This window comes from Ictalurus punctatus, chromosome 2, assembly GCF_001660625.3.
Source record: "Ictalurus punctatus breed USDA103 chromosome 2, Coco_2.0, whole genome shotgun sequence".
Taxonomy (NCBI): domain Eukaryota; kingdom Metazoa; phylum Chordata; class Actinopteri; order Siluriformes; family Ictaluridae; genus Ictalurus; species Ictalurus punctatus.
The window spans coordinates 28,200,968-28,222,327 of NC_030417.2; the positions used below are offsets into that span (position 1 = coordinate 28,200,968).

A 21,360-nucleotide genomic window follows, 5' to 3' on the forward strand; every position below is an offset into this window, starting at 1 on the left:
CCATTTCTTTCTAAGTGTGTCCGACCTGGCAAGCTTCCTTCTCTCTTTGTTCCACAGTTCCGATGGCAAATTGATTTCGACAGTGTGAACACAGACAGGCTATCAGACACAGACACAACTCCGGATAGCACAGGGGTTGCACCCCTTCCTTCCCAGTTTCCCCTCTAGCCTCCCCTACCCCCCTCAAAACAATCCTAACACGTGCCTCCACGCACCCCTCCTTCAGTGGAAGAAGGCCGCTCTCATCCCTCCTTTCTGTCCTCTCTTCCTCCCCTGCGTGTTGTCGCCGGGGGGCCATAGTGCCGGTGGCGTGTGGTGGGTCGGGGGGGAGTCTGACAGAGAGAGCCAGAGGGCACTCCATCTGCTCGCCTCGCACCTTTACAGACACTGAGCTGCTCTTCGCCTTGCCCGCTGCCGCCGTGGATTTCTTCAAATGGACTCCTCTCCCATGCATGTGCACAAGTTCTGCAACTGTTGTGTTTTTATGATGATGATTATTTTTTTTTAAAGGACATCATCATGTAAAAGTGCCAAAAGCTATGTCGATATTTTCAAGCAGCTCTCCTTCCATAAAAGACACGTGCCGTTTGTCCTTTACTTTACGCTGTGGACTGGCACTATCGAAGCTCTCGCTCGCCACAGAGCCTTGTATTCTCTTTATGGTTCAGTTGTGCGGCGTGTTTTTTTTTTTTTTTTTTTTTTTTTTTTTTGGTTTGTTGTTTTTTTTTCTGTGTGTTTTGTAGAGCGTTGTGTGCTTCCACCGTGTCTTTACGCAGCACAATGTGCAGCCCAGAGGGTGTGTCACTTTTAACATTGTGGGATCAATTTTCACATTATTGTCCACACTTCTTCTTTATTACTTCTGAAAGATCTCAAATCATTGAAGTAAGATATACAGGGCACGGAGGCCCAAACAGGTAGGCCAGTATGATAGCAATATAAAATATCAAAATCTAGATCAGCAAGAGTAATATTACTGTGCTATCAGCACATAATAAAGGAAATCACAATTCTATTTACACCTGGTTTGTTGTATCAAAGTCTTGTATCAGGATTGTATCCTGTTAACCTTTTTGAGGTCTAATCCATCTCTGGTTCTCCAGATTGAAATGGAATGGTTGTACTGCAGAAGATCTCAACATCGCCCCTGGAGTACTCCCTGTCCTGTACATTTGAGTGTTTTCCCTGCTCTGACACATCTGATTTAACTAATCAGCTCATTAACAGTCCTTTCTGAGTTGAAGTCGGTGTGATGGAGCTGGGAAGACATAAGAATGTGTAGGACAGGGAGTGTTCCAGGACCAGGGTTGGGAACCTGTGCTGTGCAACATGTAATAATCAAATCAGCTCATTATACTTGTCCACTAACGTCCCAAATGTGTTCCTTATTTCCAATTGTCCTACACAAAAGATATCGTTTTTCAGTTTTCATAAAGGCACCAACTTTGGTAGTAATGAACCACGTACGTGATCATAACGTATTGTGAAGGCTTTTGGTTGGAGTAATATGAGTAATTGTACATTATTGCCACAGTGAAATTGTTTTCTTAGAGAGTCTGTAGCTGTAACTCCTATCTCTGCCCCTATTTTGGCCATGAGGATGGTTCCAGAAGGCTAAAACTAAAACAAACTCGATGGACGAATGTGGGTTTGCAAACATCACATAAGAAGTGGATGAATACATTTGCATTTATAAACTTATCGGTGTAATTGCGACTTACTTACGAGAGATTGATACTGTACATTTGATTTAACATTTGACCAAAACGTGTCTCGCGTTTAAATCCGTTTGAAACCTGTCTTGCGTGATTTGGTATTTATAATTATAACCAGATTTCCGGATATAATCCTGAGACTCGAGATGCACGAAACGACCAGGTGTAAATCTCTCATTTCTTCCTTGTAAACTCTGCTTTCTTTTCATCTCTGAGACCTGAATCTCTTGTCATTTCCACTGAAAGAAAAGCTGTAATATGTTCTCACTTCTTATCTGTCGTGTTCCTAAACGGTCCGCCGACAGATCCTCTGGAGCCGTGGTGTACTTTCCTGCTGTGCTTCTGTACCTTATGTCTCTTTTTAAAATGCTTTTCTTTTTTCTTGTAAATCAAATTACAATGCACAGAAATCAGTATACAGAAAACATTCCATCACAAAATGCATGCTATGGAGGAACTTCAGCAACATGTTGACCTTGAATGTATTGTGAATTTTTACAAAAAAAAAACAAAACCTATATATAATATATAAATATCTATATATTAATAAAACACTTGTTCAAATTATACATGATTGTTAACTTGAATCCATGCTGTTGAATCCATTGTGTGTGTTTCTGCATTTCTGCACTACATCATTATATTTATCTCATCGAATGCCCACTCACCAACTTTAGTACCAAGTCCCTTTTGCAATACATATAGAATGCTGTTTGTGTATTCTGTGTGTGTGTGTGAGAGAGAGAGCGCGCGAGCGAGAGAAAGAGCGCTTAGGTTTGTCTTTATGTGATCATGGATTCTTTTGTCGCAGTGGGATATGCTGTCTGTCTGTTGTCTGAGATTTGTGTATTGAGGTTAGCAGTAATGATTTTAATTCAGGGCTATGACAACACTTGGTAGTTGAATATATTTGGCAGTTTAATATATTTTGCTGTGTGAGAGTGAGCTTTTGTTTCCAAAAATTGGTCTCATCAAAGACAATTTGGACAACTGCTATGGGCAGACTCTTCATTTTACACTATATTTTGAACCTGTCATCATTGTAGAGACGTTTTATTTACTCATGTATGAGCATAGGGTTGGAATGTCCTTCATCCATCTGAGCCAGTGCAAAACTCAGACACCATGCCACAAATGAGTAACCTTCCTCCATCCTACACAAAACTAACAGTCCGATATGTAGCCATGCATAATCCTAGTCTGAGCTGAGCTCCGGTACAAACCCATGGACTCTTTTTACCTTCCAGTTTGGGTCCTGAATTGTCCCGGTTCTGAGTGTACAGGACCTCCGTAAGTCACCTGCCTCCATTGCTGCTCAGCCAAACAATCATGTCCTCCCTCTCGCTCATTTTCCCTCTGCTCTCATTGGTTGTCTGGCGTATAATTGGGGAGTGGGGCTTCTCTGTTATTTCTTTTTTGGGGTTTTTTTTTTTGTTTGTTTGTTTTCCTTCATTCTGTCACCGGCCTCTCTGGTTGGTTCTCTTTCCTTGTGGTGTAATTTGTACCAGCCAATCAGACAGGTCTTTGGTTGCCAGAAGGTGGTGTTTTCATGGAGGCAAAATGTTGGCACTGGAGGTAACTCAAAATCTAACTCTAATGCATGCCTATCAATGCCTAACAAATGTACACACTAGCACTTAGTCAACAACATCTTGTTTCATTTGCATGCTTGCTCAAAACACCCTCCATAGAAAAAGTACTTTTGTTCATAAGTATATGTCAAATGAATCACTGTATGCCTTTCAGCAGTACTCTTTATCTTGACCAAATTCAATTATACTTTGTAGTGCATAGATTCAAAATTTGCCTGCTAAAGATGAATGGCACACCCATATGCACCGTTTCACACACTGACGATATTTCTTGACCCCCCCTCTTCTTACAGTGACCGCTCCCTGGAGGTCTACCTCAGATCAAGCTTGATGGACGGCCACACAGCTACACTCTTCTACTAACGCAGCCTTGTTCACAGGCCTGCTCTCTACCACCTGAAACAAAACACGGAGCCACATGCTTAAGACTCTACAGGGCAACTGGGGATAAAGCCCTGGATCCATAACTCGGGGTCGTAGGAATTAAACAAGTGTTCTGTATAGCTTCCTAAACATCGCTGTATATTTCTGTAGAAATGTCAGCTTCTCTCTGAGCTGCTCTGAAGAGAAATTAGCTGTGTCTGTGGGAACGGTTTATAGATCAGTGCTCTTATTGATTTAATCCCATTATGATGATATACAGTGATATGTGTTGGTTAAGGGTTTTGATACAAAGTTAAGAAATCATTCAGAAAAAAAGGTAGTTACAAGAAAATGGCAAACGGAAAATGTAATGGTTGAGTATAGATAATTAAAAAAAAAATTTTTCTTTCATCCCTTTATATATCTGTTGTTGCAGTAGGCCTTAGCCTTCCTTATCTTTAGTTGAGGTAAGATTAGAGCTTCAGTTTATTAGATTTTGAATAAAAAGTGATCTTATTTTCACTCTGTCGTTAAGGCTTCCCTCCGCCATCGCTATAGCTGCTGTAAATTGAGGCTTTATTTTGGGGCACTCGTGGCACAGTGGTAAAGGCTCTGGGCTGCTGAAGACTTCAAATCCCAGCATTAGCAAAAACCACTGTTCAGCCCTTGAGTATGTCTCTTAACCCTCAACTGCTCAATTGAGTTGCAAGGCGCTGTGTATAAAAGCGTTCGCCAAATGATTCATTTTGACGTACTTTGGCAAAGGCTCCATCTGGCGCCTCCATACTGTGGATACTTCAGTAATGAAAGTGTCGCTGCACTCATCTCTGTTGCTTCGATATAAAGTTCTAGCAGTTTCTCGGTATGTTTCCTGGCAGGGCAGCGCCAGGGGTTTGTGCCTTCTACTGCTTTAGGTGTTCTAGCTTTGGTGGGGGAAAAAAAAGTCCAGACGCCCATAGGCAGAGGGGAAAATATTCAGATCTTTGTATTGATGTTTTGCTTTTTAGTTTCTTTTCATTTTGAATTTGATTATAGACACCTCAAAATGCTGACTTTTTTTTGTGTCGATGAACTGCTTAGAAAAAATGTCAATATAAATGATGTTTGTTCTCGCTCATTAATACTGCTTCTTTAAAAAAAAAAAATCTGATTTAGACTTGTGGGCTTATGAGCACATGCACAATTGCTTAAAATGTACAATTAGTGTAAATAGTTCTTTTTCTCAATTTGCTTGACAAGTACATCTTTAGAAAGTCATCCTGGTCAGGGTCGTGGCGGGATCCGGAGCCGATCCCGGGAACGATGGGCGCGAGGCGGAACCCTGGATGGTACGCCAGTTCATCACAATGAACCATTCACACACTCATTCACACCTAGGGGCAATTTAGAGTCTTTAGTCACCTAACACCATATTTTTTGGGGATAGGGGAAGCTGGTGAATGTGGAGGAAACGCACACAAGCACAGGTAGAACATGCGCAGAAACTGTAATGCACAAGCAGTAACCCGAGCTCAGGACCGAACTGGGGACCGTTGGTTGCACTACGGTGTCGCCCACATGTTAATATGTTAATAAACAAATGTGCTTATTTGCCGATCTTGCATCACTCTTGTGCTTATTTTGAAAATATTCTCACTACTGGAGATAATAACTCCAGCAGATGTGAACTTTTAAGATTTAAATGTTATTTGTCTGTTCTTTTGTGAGTGTGTGACATTTTCTCTAATACACAAGACATTGCTTGTTCTGTGCTGAAAACAAAAATCATATTCTAGAAAAACGATGCCGTTGACTCGCAGCTGAACCGTGAGAAATAGCTTCAATTACTCATTACGCTTGAAAATGTTTTGGTTTCAAGTTTCATGAATTCAATTTTTAACACCTTCATATTGTTTAGATATAGGTGTCATATTGAAAACTTGCAACATCTAGTTCTAAATCCTACTTAAAAATTGAAAGGTTATGTGTATTTGCAGTAGTGTATCCTGGTATTAATTGAGTGTACCGTTAAGACAGGAAACATCATCGGCTGTCTGATTGGAATTGCACAGTATTGGGAGAATGAATGTATTTTTTTTAATACCTTCTCAAATCTTGTCTTTGTTCTGTTCATTCTTATTTATGTTGATGCATTTTACTAATACACATTTCTGTTCTTTGTCAAATAAAATGGATGTAATCAAGTGTACATTGATTACTTGATTAGCACACAAGTACCCAATTTTACAAGTAATGGAAACAGGCCACACAAAACATTATTATTTGGGTGGAATATTAAGTGTTCCAACTATTTTGGGGAAAGCAGTTGGTGGTACCAAATTCTAGGGAGGTGGGAAAATAGATGATCTTTCATTTTGGACCGTCCGTGACCCAAGGCATCTGTGAGCTCAGTTTACTTTGAAGCCTTAGTTAAAGCAACATGACCGTCTAAAACGATGCTTCTCTACTTTTTCTACCAAAGCAGCAGACCAAACATGACTGAAATTTGCCCAGCATGAAAGCTAATTCGTTGCAGGGGAAAGGAACAAGACACATTTGCTTCTGGTAATGGTTTCTTTCGTTTCATACCAACTTGACCGAAGAGAACTTTGATTTGTGAATTCACGAGCTTCGGTGAGCCAATAGAAATGAATGGGTGGGGCTCTGGCCTCTTTGGTCAATAAAAACTGCTAATTATTAAGTAGGGGTCACACTGGACTTTTGCCTCACTGTTTTCCTACTACTGGTCTGTTGTCACCCATTGGAAAGCTGGTCTAGTCCATCGACATGCGCTATGGTTTTTGTGTCAAAATGTTGCGTCTCTGCCTGCTATTCTGTTTTTGTTAGCAACGTGGTAACCTTCATGTAATTAGTAGATTGGTCTGTCTCTGATTAAACTGGGAGGAGTAGCAGAGTACCTTTAGTCCATATTTGGCAATACTGGCACAAGCGATCCACATGTCAGTCAGTTCTTATAAAGTTTTCAGCCTCAGTATATGACATAACTACAGCTTATATAGCATATATAAGCAAGCCCACACTGGCTAAGTCTAGATAATGTTAAGGGCACAGCAAAACTTGTTAACCTTCTGCAAAAGCAACAACAACAAAAAAATTTACAAGTAAACATGTGACACATGAGGACGAACTATGGGTTTGTTTTATTTATTTTTTGGAGTACTACAGTCAGCATGGAGTGGGTTGAAATGAAACAACAGCCATGGTGCTACTACAAGTGCAGGAACAAACACACCACACACCGTACTGTAACAGGATGATTCACTGAGCCCCTGATGATCAGGTATCACTTTGGCAACTCGAAACAGTCATCTATCTGTCTTCTATAAAGTACTGATATGTCTTCCAAAAATAGTACAGTGCTGCAGGATTGTACAGATTACAAAACACCTGTTAAAGAGGACCAGTGTATACCAATGCCTGAATATTGGCGTAGTAATAAACTATGGATATGGCCCAGTGGGGCTGTGTTGAGCATGACTGTGCAGCTGTAGAAAGACCAAGTAACATACATTATTACAGCATTTTCAGTGAAAAATGTTAGAGAACTCAGTGTCGGATCACTAGCACAGACTTGTAACTGAAGATGGACGATGTATGAGAAAGACAGGAAGTCCACAGGCATTTATTTGACAGGTGTTTTTTTTATGCTTCTGTTTCCGTCATTATACTGATATGCTCTGCTAAGTATTCTCTAACAATACATATCCAGCGTCTTCCAGCATTATGAGGTACCATTTATAGGAGCTGTTCGGAGAGCTGCCAGTGGCTGTAATGAGCCTCATTATTTTTAAAGGAACTTTTTTCTTTTCTTTTTTTTTTTTTGCAAATAACTTCTAGGTAGTAAGCAACCTATTTGTTAAGTCATGTTGAAATGTGGTTTGAACTACTTAAAATATTTTCAAGCTACATTACAAAAAGCTGTCCTGGAGCATGTTACTGTAGGTGTGGAGTATTACTTCCCAATAATCACAGTCATCAAGATTTAACCTACACTCTTAGAAAAGAAAAGGTTACATCTTGCACCCACTTTTGCTTTGTCTCTCCGGGGAACCTTTTAACATTTCTACAAGGTCCAAGTAGAACCTATTTAGAAAGCTAGAACCCTCTCTTTTTTTTCTTCTAAGATTTTATGAGAAAAGCTGAAAAACTTGCATCAAATCGATCCTAAAAGACATGCTAGGTTATAATTCAGCATTTCAGTCTGCAGGCCATCCAATTGAAATTCATGGTTAATTGGCAAATCTGTGGCGTTATCCTTTAAAAATATGCATCTTAATTGGTTATGCGGTATTCAATAAATTAACCAGATCTCCCCTGATGTCTGATCTTCCTCTAGTCTAGTTAAGGCTATTCTACAGCCATACTGGAGTCTTCCGTAATGACACAGAGCCCATCACTGTGTAGTTATAGCTCGCTGATACTAAAGACTAATATGACAAACCCAGCTTATGTAAACTGATATAATGAAACACTAAATCCCTACCTCAATAAGCGTTGAGATGAAAGTTCACTTGCATATAAAAGTGAACGTCAGTGACAGGACTAAGACTGGGATACTTTTTTTAACTGTATCTCTATAAATAGACAAGCATCCCGACATTGCTGATGGAAACAAATTTGCACATAACCTCTAGGCTTCAACAAAGAAAGTGCATTTACGTAATATTTTCCACATCCTCAGGGTTGAATAGCAGCATAAAGGGGAAAATGGGGAAAAGTGAGGAAGCATATTATATTAAACGCAAGCATCTTCATAATGTGGCTTACGCTTTGATGCCGTACCAATTTTTACATCCTTCAGTTTACCTGAGCCATGATATTTTAGCGTAAAGTGGTCAAAAGCGAACGCCTCCATGGAAAATGGTCTACATTCTCCAACACTGGTACACAATTCAATACCCTTTGTAGTTGGCAAAAGCTGAATGTTATTTGAATTGGGTTGTCTTATCAAGACCTTAGTGTTTCTTCCCTTACTTTGCAGTTATAACCAACATCTGGAAGATCTGACCAATGAGTGACGTGTGCACTGTAAGTAAGCCAGTGAGGAGTACAGAAATGTAACCAATACCCTTATGGTTGCTACAGTTTGTAATAAAGTGATTTGTTGCAATATGAGTGTTGATACTGAACGTTGCAAATAATCGTATCGTCTTAAATATGCATACATAAAATTTTAGTCAGAGATTTTTCTGAAATTTTAAATGCTGTCCTTAACAGACAATGTCACTGCCAACCTCTGGCTCAAGACACAAAGAAAGGGTTGGCTAATATAATTCAAATACAGCATGAGGCACTGATTCAGAAAACCCTTGTCCAGAACATTAAATAAACACCGAAGAGGATCTAGAGTCGGATCAGGCCAAAATGAAATCTGGATGCATTCTCACGCCTGGTCTCCATCTGAGCAGCTACCTGTGTGGAGAAAACAAGAGTACAGAGCGTGATGTGATGTGCAGCACAGAACAAGAAACATCTTGTGTGAGGGTTGTGTAGCAGACACATAAACCACCTATGGTACAATGCCTTTATTTTGTGTAACTCACATTGCTGGTGGTTACTGAGTGGCACTGACCTCCCATGGGTTCGACGTCCGAGTCAGACACGTGTGTAATAGAGAAGCGGGAAACACTGAAGCGGGAACACTGGGGTGCTGGCTTCTCCTCGGGAAGTTTGACGGGAGAGTTTGGTGAGGTGCACGTTCTGTCAGAGGCGGGTTCTAATGTTGAAGCATTGTTCATCAACGGAAAGTCATTCTCCCACTCTAAGGTCCCACCTGTTTAGTAAGAGTATCTATTATTTTTTATAGCAATAGTGGTGTTTTTATTTTTTCATTTCTTACCATATAGTTACAGTGTATATGCAAAAAAAAAACCTATATATGAAATATGTTTGATTGATTTAGGTGTATAAAACTTACTATGTTCTAAGACATTCCCATTCGAGGAACTATCAGATTCACTGACTTCCTTCTGTGATGGATATTCCTTACACTCTGCTGCCAGGACATTTGGTTCCACCCCTGGAGGAAAGGTGTATTCTGCCAGTTCACCTGTAGGGCTTTCCTACAACACAAAGATACTATTTCTCAGATATAAAACGTCAGTATTAGCAACTAGTTCACCTACAGTTCTGTCATAAAACCAAAATTTTACGTCATAGTACCGAGATGCAATGCGACTGACCTGGTCAAAAAGGAACACAGTGACATCATCAAAAAAGGAGACAGCTTTCTTCTTGCGTTCTAGCTCATCACAGAAGGACTGTGTGAGGAGGGATGGCATTTTGAGGAGGCTACGCAGGTGCCTGGTGCTACTTCGCTCACTCACTACCACCACTGGAACAGTGGTGAACTCCTCCTCACTGTCCTCACTGTGCTCTTGGACACTGTAGCTACGCAACTCTTCGTCCGACTCATCGCTGTCATCAGAGTCTTCCTCTTCCTCACAATTCCCCAGGGGTGCTGGAATGTCCAGGTTCTCTGGTAAGGCAGGCAGAATATTGTCCAGAGAACTATCCCGCTTAACATTCAAGAGTGCTTCTTCCACCACCTCTGGTTTTTCTTCCACTCCTTTATTCTCCTCATTTTTCCCATCAATCTGACAGTCTGGATTGCCTTCCCCATTCTCACAGTTCTTGACTTCCAACATAGTGGAGGCAGAACCCAGGGAGTCTGCAGATGAGAAGCCCATGTTAGTACTGTTAACTTGGTCCTCCATGGTTGTAGCTTCCTGTGTTGTGGCTGAGCCCTCAGAAGCCATACTGGAGAAGCAATCAGTGGCTGGCTCCTCTCCAGAGTGCTCAGATTCCACTCCAAGGCCATCATCTGGAGCAGACTCTTTGGTCAAACATCCCCCCATCTCTGGAGGAACTGGGGCCAACGCTGTAATCACTGGACCTGCTGCAGGAGATGAACTTAGATCAAACTCCATGTTCCTCCTCTCAAGACACAACTGTTTGACACTCAGTAAAGCATTATCTACATTTTCTATCATGCTTGGTAAATGATACTGATCTTCCTTCTGACTCAGTGGGAAGCCCCCCTGTCTCCTAGCCTTCTTAAGAGAGTTGTCTTTTACAGGTTCTATTTCAAAGAAATCATCCAGTTTATTGTCAAAGAAGATGCTGTCTCCTTCACAGGGACTTTTTTCATTTTCCGCATCATAGTCTGAAAAATAAGCAGAGTCTCTGTATTGATTTCTATTGCCCAGGCTTGTCAGTTTAAGAGTACTATTGCTAGCTGGAGTCAAATCATTTTCTTCAAGGTCCATCTGAAGAACCATTTCATATTCTGATTCCACACTTGTACTGAGAACCGGTTTTCCCTCCAGGTCTTTCATGACAAACTCGGGTGACTCGTTGTTCTCTGTGTCATAGCCACTGTCCAGTGATTTGGGCTGAATGGATGTGTGGTAAGCATCTGGACTGAAGGCTTCACAGGGGCTGCTACTTGAGGCAAGGTCTATAAATTCCTGAGGGTCTTTGTTTCGAATCTCTCTGTGCATGGGTATGTGTGCTAGGTTAATATCTCCAACTTCTGCAAAATCAATAGGAGAGTCTGCAAACACCTTAGAAGTAATTTCGGTAACATCGCCATCACTGCAGTCATCAATGTTTACCAGACTGATGCTGTCCCCTGTATGACAGCACTCAGAGACACACTCAGACAGAGCTGCAGGCATGACTGTAGGACCAGCTGAGTGCACTTTTATGTCTTGTGCAGGAGTTGTGCTTCTGTCCCTAGTCACTGATTTCTCAGCTACAAGAGAAAGAGGATTGCTACTTGAATACTCCCGTATAGGGACGTGTGTCATATTCTCTCCGATATGCAGATGAGGAGTGTTCTTCTGAGCTGGATGTATAATTTGGTGTTTTTCTGGGGCTGATGACTCTACTATCTTGCGATCCTCAGAACAGAGATGTATATATGACACATATTCTGTGTATGAATCTGTGTATGAAAATGCAGTGGAGTTGCTACCATTAACCTCCATGTGTGAATGCTGTTTAAATGTATTGGAGGAATTACTTGGAGAATTTTGCCTGGTTGTTATTGTCCCTGGCCGTAAGCTCTGGGCACTGGAGGAAGGTGTCATGTGGTGTACTTCAAGATAGGTGTCAAGAAACCCACTGGTTTGCCGGTCATCAAAGTTTAAAGTGTTGTTATTTGTGGAGTGGTTTGAGGTCCAGTTAATTGTTTCACTCTCAGTAAAATGATTGATGTCATCCTCTTGATCAGCAGCACCCATAAGAAGACAATCGGCAGCTTCAAGATCAACAGTTATATTGTGTGGCCTGGGAATATTCTTTGGTAGGCTACCCATCATATCATAATAGGCCTCATTGGCCATATTTGTTTCAGCTGTCCTCTGGTTGGCTTCAAGGTAGGGGTCACATTGTCCCAAACTGGGGCTGCTCAGTGAAACTGATATGCCACGTGGAGTTTCTTGTACACCTGTATTGTATAAGCTCCCAGACTTAAGACAAGACTTGGACGGTTGTCCTCTTTTCAGAGGAACTTCCTGTTCTCTTGAGGGTGTCCGTTCACAGTGCAATCTATCTCGGTCACTGGGGGAAAAGTATTGACTTAATTGTTCTGCAGAATCCATATGGTTCAGATCTTGTCTCTGATGTGGGTCCACACTTAGGGCAGTAGTTGGACTAGCATCTGAATAATTTATAATGCTATTAGAGTCTTTTGCTCCTGACCAGTATGTTTTTGTATGAGCCTCAGTAGGACTTTTCATGTCATTCCTGGAGAAGGTACATTTGCTGGCCTCAAGTTCTGGACTGTAGTCAAGAGTGGCCTCCTCCACACTGATATTGCACTCTACGGGTTCCTCAATACGAATATAGTATTCACTGCTAACAGACGGACTGTGTGCACTCAACACTGGGACCACACCTGGGTAATCTGACTTGTATTGGGATGGAGAAACACCCAGATTGAGACTCTCCTCTTTGCAGCTTCCTGTGGAACTGCTGAGGGGATAGTATATGTCCTGGTAATGGGGATTGCTACTTCCTAAAGGCCCACTTGTAGATGAGGAGCAGTAGGCCTGTTCAGCTCTGGCCTGTTCCCACTTGTACTCAAAGTTGAGCCCATCACTGGTCTCAGTGACCGTTAGTATTTCATCACCGTTCTCAGACTGGAAACTGTCAACCATGGAGAAGTGCTCCAGCAGAGGGAATGAGGAAGTAGATGAGGGTACCTCTAGGGCTGGGCTTCTCTGGGAACTGCCTGTGTCTAGACTTGGTCTGAGGGAGTTCCAGCGTTTCTCAAAGTCCTCCTGTGCCTCACTGGTACCTTTAGCACATAGATAGTTCAACAGCAGGTAGACCTCCTCCACAACGGGCCGCTGCTCTGGTTGCAGCCAGCAGAACTGCATCACTTCATACCTGCTCATACACAAAGGACAATGCTAATTCTTAGGATTAAAAAGAAGACTGTCATACCTGAATTATATTAAAGCTTGGACAGTCATACAGAAGCATGCTGTGTTTATTTTCGTTATTGTTGCAAATAATAAGCCAGCACCATGGATATGTAGAGAGTGCATAACGACCAAACTCTCATATTGTGATGAACTGACAGAGAAAGCAGGTTTTCATTCACAGAAAGGTCAATATTTGGAACTTCAGTATCTTGACTACATGTAGTATAATGAATGGTATGGTGTGGGAACAAAATTAATGATCACAAACTTCTAGGAAAAACTAACTGTATGATTGATTGGACTGTGAAAGAGGAAAATGAATGACTAACCACACTGGACCTAAGCAGTATTGATTTGTTGGCTTTGCAAGGGAGAAAATGGAATGAACACTCTGGAAGCCCCTGATAGAAAATACATTCACTGTGTTGTTAGTATTTATTTTAGTGATAATTGATGACTGCTTGACTTGCCTGTGGTATGTTTTGTATGTGATGATGGGAGAGTAATGATTGTCCAGCACATGGAGAATGGAAGGTCATTAACCAATGGTGGTGATTATGACTCAGGAGCTGAAATGACTCACCAGCGTTCAGACAGGGGGACTTTCAGCAAAGGCTTTGGCAGCTTCATTTGCTGCTCTTTCACTGCATACGTCAACACCTGCCTGTCTGTATAGTGTCTGTATGGCTGGCTCCCCAGCTCAAACAGCTCCCAGATTGTCACACCCAGTGACCTAAGTCCGAAAAACAAGCATCTATGTTCTGGTGTCATGAAAGGTATGTTAATCCTTATGTTCAGCGGTTGACTTGTAAAACACCTCTCACCAGACATTGCTGGGCTTTGTCTGGTCCACTACTAACAAGTTGCCATGGACCTCATCAATGAGCTCTGGGGCGATCCAACGTAGTGGCACCCAAATCTGATCTGCCGTCACAAAGTAGTCATCCTAATAGAGACAGAAGCAACGTACATGGACTGAAGCGATGGACTGAATAGAGGCTGACGTAGCTGTGTTATCAAAGTAGCATTAGCACTGCAAGTCAGCAGTCCCTTTTCATGCGTTCCTGACTCACCTTGTACCTGCTGTAAGAGAGGCCGTAGTCTCCGATCTTCACGGACATCTCTGAAGTAAGGAGACAGTTCCTGAGAGCCAGGTCACTAAGGATACACAAACATTCCTAGTTAGTGAATGAAGTTGAATGTATATTAAATGTCTAATATACAATAAAATGTCTGATCATTTACAATGCCGTGCAGAGGTCCGACGAGCAACAGGTTCACCTCCAGCAACAAAATCACTGATGCTGGAGTCTGTAAGAGGCACTCAGGCAGCATCAGGATATTGTTACAAGAAGAGACCAAAAGACAGGGGCTGAAATCCACACTTTGGACTGGGACAAAATGGACCAGAGAATGTGCTAACAAGACGGGCATGTTTCTCCTCACCTGTGAATGTAATTATGTTTGTGGAGGTACTGAAGCCCGGAGGCAATTTCACACGCCATTTGTTGGAGGATGAAAGGGTCAGGGGTGGCTGAACCTGCTGCCCGGCAGCTACGGAGGTATCCTTTGACATCACCCTGAAATCAACCAAGAACTACTCATCCGCAAAGCTGTGATCAGCAGTAATACACCACACTTCAAGGGGTGCAAATTATACATTTCAAAGTGCATTTAATGTCAATTCTACTAGTGTTGTGATTAGCCACTAGAACAGGCTGACCTTATACTTACCAGCAGAGGGAGCTTCATTCCCTCAAAAATACACACACAGGGCAGTGAATGCAGAACTGCTAGGTGTGTGGGTATTTATACCATCCAACTCGCATACACCAGCCGAGTGGAACATTTAATGTATGTATGTGTGTGAGAGACAGGGTGAAAGACAATTACCAGGGGGCAGTATTCCATAATCAGCAAATAGGGTGTGACATCTGTGCACTGGGCCAGGCACTGCAGGAGGGCAGGATGCTGCAGAGTACTGTATTATTATACATACACACACCAGTATAAGTCCAATTATTCAAAAGTAGAATTATACATTTGAACATTTGATGAAGTAAATGGTGATCAAATTAGGATATTAGAAAGAATGACGAAAAAGAGAACAGGGATAGAATAATAACAATACAATGGACTCAGACCGGTAAGGTAGAGCTTCTTCCAGGAACTGCGTCTGCTCTTGTATGCTGGCACTGGCTTTCAGCTCCTTCACGACCACCTGTGTGGTGCTCAGTCCAGCATTCACCTCCCCCAGAAAAACCTTAAAAGCAAACACACAAACTCATCAGATATACAGTAGAATTTCATGAACCATCCTGTGGACCAAGAAGCAGAGATTTGCAAGCGAGTAGATTACGTGGAATTCCCCGTACCCAAGCATTTCCCGTGTTTATGGCTTAGAAGCTGCTTCCACAGCACATTAGCTTTGAATGATATTGTATATAATTACACACACATTCCTCTGGCTTCGCATCATCCTTAGACTCTGTGCCAAGACTGCATGCAAGAACTAGAACCCTGCATTGTAAGCCCTTCATTGTAAAATGATGTTTGTTTTAGAAATCTCACCTTGCCAAACCAATCATGGCCAATCTCCTTTAGGTAAAGCAAGCTGTGGTGTCCAAGATCCGCTGACTTCAGCAGCTGAACTAAAATAGGGAGAAAGGAAGAGAGATCATAAATCGAAAGCATGCAGCCTCAGGAAAAAGAGGTTATGTGACTTGTTTAACAATGAACAATGAATCATGGTGAAAGAGCCTAAACGCAAAGGCAGTTCGGCAAATCTTATCTAGCCATCGGCCAATCACAGACAGTTTACAAGAAAGGCAACATTTAACTTTTATTATTCTGGCTTAGAAAAATGCTTACTTAAGCGAAAGAGACTATGAGGCTCTAACTGAAACTTCCAACAAGTTTTTTTTAAAGGTTTTTTTTTCCTTCCTGAAATGGCACACCAGGAAAGAAATACATTTACAGTCAACAGATCATGGTGAAGAGGCTGGTGCAGATGGTGAAGATGATGCAAAAAGCAGTCATCACTGCAAAGCAGAAATCCATGGCTGGGTCTTCAGGGAGGAAATAGAACAGCAGTGCTGGCCCAGTTCAAGCCTGCATGACTCCCAAGAACACTCAGAGCTCTCATCCAGCTAGGAATGCAGTCCTTTCTTGTTTTCTTCCCAGTGGACACGGGCATCCTGCCGCACCACCACACACTGTCCCTCAACATTCCCATATGTCTTGTGGTTGCAACTACAGCCTGGAAGCTGGCATGTACCTCGGTGCAATGTTCTTGTAATGAATGCCCAGAGCTAAGAAGTTACAGCTACAGTAAGAGCTCAGTCATCCTTTAGTCCCTGCTGGGCGTCTTCTCTCTCTGCTCTACGCATCTGTCTGACGTCCCGAAACCTCCAGCAGTGACATAAGAAGTGTATAATAGCCCTGTCTGCACTATGCTGCCTCTGTCCATGTCCCTGTCTCCCAACGGTGCTGTGGGGGCCGAGATAAACAAACAGAGCTCTATAAGCAGCAGAAAGACCTCTGTCAAACACATGACCCCCCCTCACAGTCTCACAGTCTGTGTGCACTATTCCCTTGTCCCCTCCTACAGTCCCCTCCCTTTATTATTTCTAGTGATGTGGCCCATCCTCCTCCTCCGTGTTCCAGAGGTCACTCATTCCAGCCACTCACAGCCGCTCACGCTCTTCTCTATGGCAAAATCGCTGCCTTTGTGCAGGACATGATGGCGCTTGGTACCCCGGTACCAGGCTAGACACAGGGTCCATTCTCTACTCCTCAGAGCCTGGATTGTCACAGTGATAACAGCCTGCCCCCCTCCCTAGTCCCGGCCGGACACACAACCATCTCTCTCTTTTCTTTCCTACTGTGGTCATCAACTGGCTCTTTTATATTGTTTCAGTGGAATTTGGGTGCTGTGCATTCCTACCCCACTACTAGAATTCCCATTGCAGGCCAGCTCTAGCCTTGGGCCATCTTCAAAAATGCATTCGAGCTAGAGTATTATGGTGTCCACTTGTATTTGAACATTGTGATAATTACACAGTTTTGTTCCACATCTACACCGTTTAAATAAATTACATCTATTTTATGGCCACATTCGTGAGCCTGTTGTCCACAGAGGAGAATACATTGGAGATTTCTGCTTGTCACGAGCCTGTAATGCAGTGAAAGGAAGACCTGCTTATTTTGTGGAAAACAAATCAAACTCTGTTCTCATTCATGTTTTGGGTGGTCTGACAAATATCTGTCCACTGTGAAATTTTTTTTGCAAAAATTGGTCAGGAATGGTTTGAGGAACATGAGTTCGAAGTTTTGACTTCGCCTCCAAATTCCCCAGCTCTCGATTCAATTGAGCATCTGTGGGGTGTGCTGGACAAACAAGACCGATCCACAATTTCTGCAGTGTGGTTGGGCGCATTATTCTACTGAAAGAAGCTACTGCCAATAGGAAATGCTGTTGCCATTGGTGTGCAACAATGTTTACGTAGGCAGTACGTGTCAAAGGAAGATCTACATGAATGCCAGGACCCAAGGTTTCCCAGCAGAACATTACCCAGAGCATCACACTGCTTCAGCGGTTTGCCTTCTTCCCATAGTGCATCCTTATGCCATTTCTTCCCCAGGGAAGTAATGCATATGCACCCGCCCATCCACATGATACAAAAGTAAATGTCACTTATCAGACCAGGCCATCTACTTCCACTGCTCCATGGTTCCACTGTAGGTGCTTTCGGCAGTGGAAAGGGGTCAGCATGGATTGGTCTACAGATACGTAGTCCCATATGCAGCAAGCTGCGATAAACTGACACATTCTAGCTAGCCTACATTAACTTTTCAGGAATTTGTGCTACAGTAGCTCTTCTGTGGGATCGGACCAGACAGGCTAGGCTTCACTCCCCACTTACATCAATGAGCGTTGGGCGCCCATGACCCTGTTACTGGATCACCGGTTGTCCTTCCTTGGATGACTTTTGGTAGGTACTAACCACTGGAACACCCCACAAGACCTGCCATTTTGGAGATGCTCTGACCCAGTTGACTAGCCATCACTATTTGGCCCTTGTCAAAGTCGCTCAGATCCTTACTTTTGCCCATTTTTCCTGCTTCCAACACATCAACTTTGGGAACTGACTGTTCACTTGCTGCTTTGACAAGATGCCATTGTAATGAGACAATGTTATTCATGTCACCTCTCAGTGGTTTTAATGTTATGGCTGATCAGTTTATATCCAAATTTAGTGCCAGATTCTATCATAGGAATATGAAGCTCCTAATAAATGCAATCAACTTTGCCCCTTCATCATATCCCAGATAATATTTTATACAAAAAGTTTGACAGAATGGAAACCACCCAAAAAGGGGACTTCATTCTCACAACAAACACACATACTATCACATGTACAGACACAGCAATTATACACAGCTATATAGATATATAAATTTTCACTTTATTCAGAAGCAAAGAATTGTGACTTGTGTAAATGTGACAGTAGTGTACTGAGTACACATATGGGAGTAAATCTGAGATTTGTGATTCCACACAGCAAATTTTAATTCCAAAATTAAAGCAAATATTACACATTCCTTGTTTCTTGTGTAGGCTATAAAAAGTGGTACACTGCAGTACATGAATCTGATATGTTGTACATTTTCACTGGATTAATAAGACGCATTGTATTATCATATTAAGGTAAAGCTCCATATTCTACAGATGTCCTATTGCACATTTGCCCCATTTGTTCTGTGTGGTAATAGCTTCACTCAGCCTGCCATATCCCTGAGAATTTCTCTGGAAGGAAAAGAGAAATAAACCGGTGAGGAGTGTTTGTATTTCTCGTGTGTATTCATTTTATGTTCTTTTTCAGCTTTCCTGAATTAACACAGTGTAGCAAGCTGGAAGATGAACAAGTGGGATCCAGCTTCTCCGTGTCCGAGCACTGCTCGGTCTAATGGGGGACCTGGGCCCACATCTCCCCCTCCCTGCAACACCTGGACCAATCACATGGCCGTAACTACGGATGACTGGAGGGAAGGATCCTATTGGCAGGCTCGCCAAAGGATCTTGCTCCAATCCAAGGTTCCTCCTTCTACCCCCTCCTTACGGTCCACACAAATAGACCATGTGAGTCATAAAGTGAGCATCTGACATACTGCACCACACACACATTCCCACTCAGGCATAGTCTGCCATTCAATCTACTGTTTATCATTTAATGCAAAATCGAAATAAGTTAACATTTAGGGCATAATCAATGTATAGTTCACCAGAATTTAAGTCAAAGGAAACATTTTCCAATCCTGTTGAATGGTGAAATAACTGTATGTATTCTAGTTCTCTGCAAATGACAATAGTATAGCAACAGTGAGCAACCAAGCTTCTATATTTTCCTCTCTTCGCTTTCTAGTTCTGCTTTTCACATGGCTTCCTCAAGCCACGCTGCAGTCATCTGGGCCAGTCTCGCTGCATGTTATGCAACAGACAGATGTGCATCCAGCTCTCTGAGGCAGCCATTTCTCTGCTCAAGTGTTCACTGAGAGAATGCAAACAACCCGACTCTTTTTCCATATGCAACCCCAGCAAGCTGGGACAGGCGTCCCATTCTTTAAAGGCAAATTAAAACATCCAGACAATATACAAGTCTTGTATCTATATAATACCAGCTCAGTGTGTCCCTGCTATACTCAGACGCACTACTGTTCCCAGGTTTGAAATTTCTGAAACATGCCACAGCACAATGGATGTTACATTCCATGTCAGAATAACACACACAAGAGCACACATACGCCTCTTTTATACATGCAGTTTTACATAGTAGGCATGAGGATGAGCTAAAGTGTGAACGGAAATCAGAGTACGCCTGCTAGTGAAATATCAAAAGGGTTGCTTTGTGAACAGACTTGGATACACTACCAGAAAAGAGAGTAATGTATTTCTTTATCCTGTGATGTTTTGAACCCCTTTTGAGGTGGCTGATTCAAAACTTTACTTTATCAAAATAAAGAAGAAAAAGAGAAAGGTCTGAAGAAAGACAATTTAGAAATGTAAGTGCTGATGGCCATTATCACTGAGGTTAAAATTCTTCAGTAAATTGATCATATAGTCTTGGATGTGGCATTTATAAATGAATCAGCAGCAGTCTCTGAAAACAGAACGGAATGGGAATTTCATGCGAAATAAAAACGTGCATCCCAGTACAATGCCGCAAATAACACCTCAGGTTGTGAGATGCTAGTGAAAATACTAATATCCATCCTCTATACCGCTTATCCTTTTGAGGGTCACGGGGAACCTGGAGCCTATCCCAGGGAGCATCGGGCACAAGGCGGGGTACACCCTGGACAGGGTGCCAATCCATCACAGGGCACAATCACATACACACTCACACATCCATTCATACGAAAATGCTAATATATTGTACTATAATTTATTTAAGTGTATATATACAGTGGATATAAAAAGTCTACACACTATGGTTAAAATGGCAGGTTTTTTACAGAGCCCCCCCTAGTGTCAGGTAAGAAAAAAAAACAGCCGTGTGTAATCCATGCCCTCGGTTTTGTAAACCGTACCCTAGGTTTTGCAATCCGTACCCTCGTTTTTGCAATCCGTACCCTCGGTTTTGTAATCAGTGCTCTCGGTTTTGTAAATCGTACCCTCGGTTTTGTAATCAGTGCTCTTGTTTTGTAATCCGTGCCCTCGGTTTTGTAAAGCGTACCCTAGATTTTGCGATCCGTACCCTCGCTTTTGCAATCCGTACCTTCGCTTTTGCAGTCCGTACCCTTGCTTTTGCAATCCGTACCCTCGGTTTTGTAATCAGTGCTCTCGTTTTGTAAACCGTGCCCTCGGTTTTGTAAACCGTACCCTAGATTTTGCGATCCGTACCCTAGATTTTGCGAGCCGTACCCTAGATTTTGCGATCCGTACCCTCGCTTTTGCAATCCGTACCCTCGCTTATGCAATCCGTACCTTTGGTTTTGTAATCAGTGCTCTCGGTTTTGTAATCGATACCCTCGGTTTTGCAATCCGTAAAATGCCATCAAGATATTATACTTTTTTCTATAGATTTGGTAAAGAAAAAATATTAAAGGAATACGTTGGGGTAAAATCAAGTTTACACAAATTTCCCACTCATTTTCAATGTGGCCAATCTACCAAGAAATGGCTGGATGTCAAAATACTGCTCTGTACTGAAGCTACAAGCTAAAACAGCTAACGGCTGACTTAGAGATCCAGTA

The 21,360-nt window shown here is 42.3% G+C and overlaps 2 protein-coding genes across 10 annotated transcripts in view; one reads left to right on the forward strand and one right to left on the reverse strand.

Moving 5' to 3' along the window:
* baiap2a (BAR/IMD domain containing adaptor protein 2a) overlaps positions 1-5,858 on the forward strand; it is an 86,580-nt gene extending 80,722 nt beyond the window's left edge. For 2 of the 7 annotated variants that reach the window (XM_053674941.1, XM_053674952.1), the window contains 2 exons: positions 2,963-3,005; positions 3,601-3,741. In XM_053674941.1, the coding sequence (XP_053530916.1) occupies positions 2,963-2,974 (12 nt within the window). In that variant the 3' untranslated portion in view covers positions 2,975-3,005; positions 3,601-3,741. The other 5 variants (XM_053674954.1, XM_053674950.1, XM_047149699.2 and 2 more) reach the window with 3 other exon arrangements.
* A 933-nt stretch (positions 5,859-6,791) lies between these two features.
* The window catches only part of aatka (apoptosis-associated tyrosine kinase a), a 37,112-nt gene continuing 22,543 nt past the window's right edge, over positions 6,792-21,360 (reverse strand). For 2 of the 3 annotated variants that reach the window (XM_017489949.3, XM_017489958.3), the window contains 11 exons: positions 15,676-15,755; positions 15,249-15,367; positions 14,998-15,085; positions 14,551-14,684; positions 14,178-14,262; positions 13,929-14,050; positions 13,688-13,837; positions 9,853-13,066; positions 9,588-9,732; positions 9,243-9,443; positions 6,792-9,082 (listed from right to left, as the gene is read on the reverse strand). In XM_017489949.3, coding sequence (XP_017345438.1) covers positions 9,054-9,082; positions 9,243-9,443; positions 9,588-9,732; positions 9,853-13,066; positions 13,688-13,837; positions 13,929-14,050; positions 14,178-14,262; positions 14,551-14,684; positions 14,998-15,085; positions 15,249-15,367; positions 15,676-15,755 — 4,367 coding nt within the window. In that variant the 3' untranslated portion in view covers positions 6,792-9,053. Of the gene's footprint in view, positions 9,083-9,242; positions 9,444-9,587; positions 9,733-9,852; positions 13,067-13,687; positions 13,838-13,928; positions 14,051-14,177; positions 14,263-14,550; positions 14,685-14,997; positions 15,086-15,248; positions 15,368-15,675; positions 15,756-15,975; positions 16,660-21,360 lie in introns of those variants that run through there. The other variant, XM_047149688.2, reaches the window with a different exon arrangement.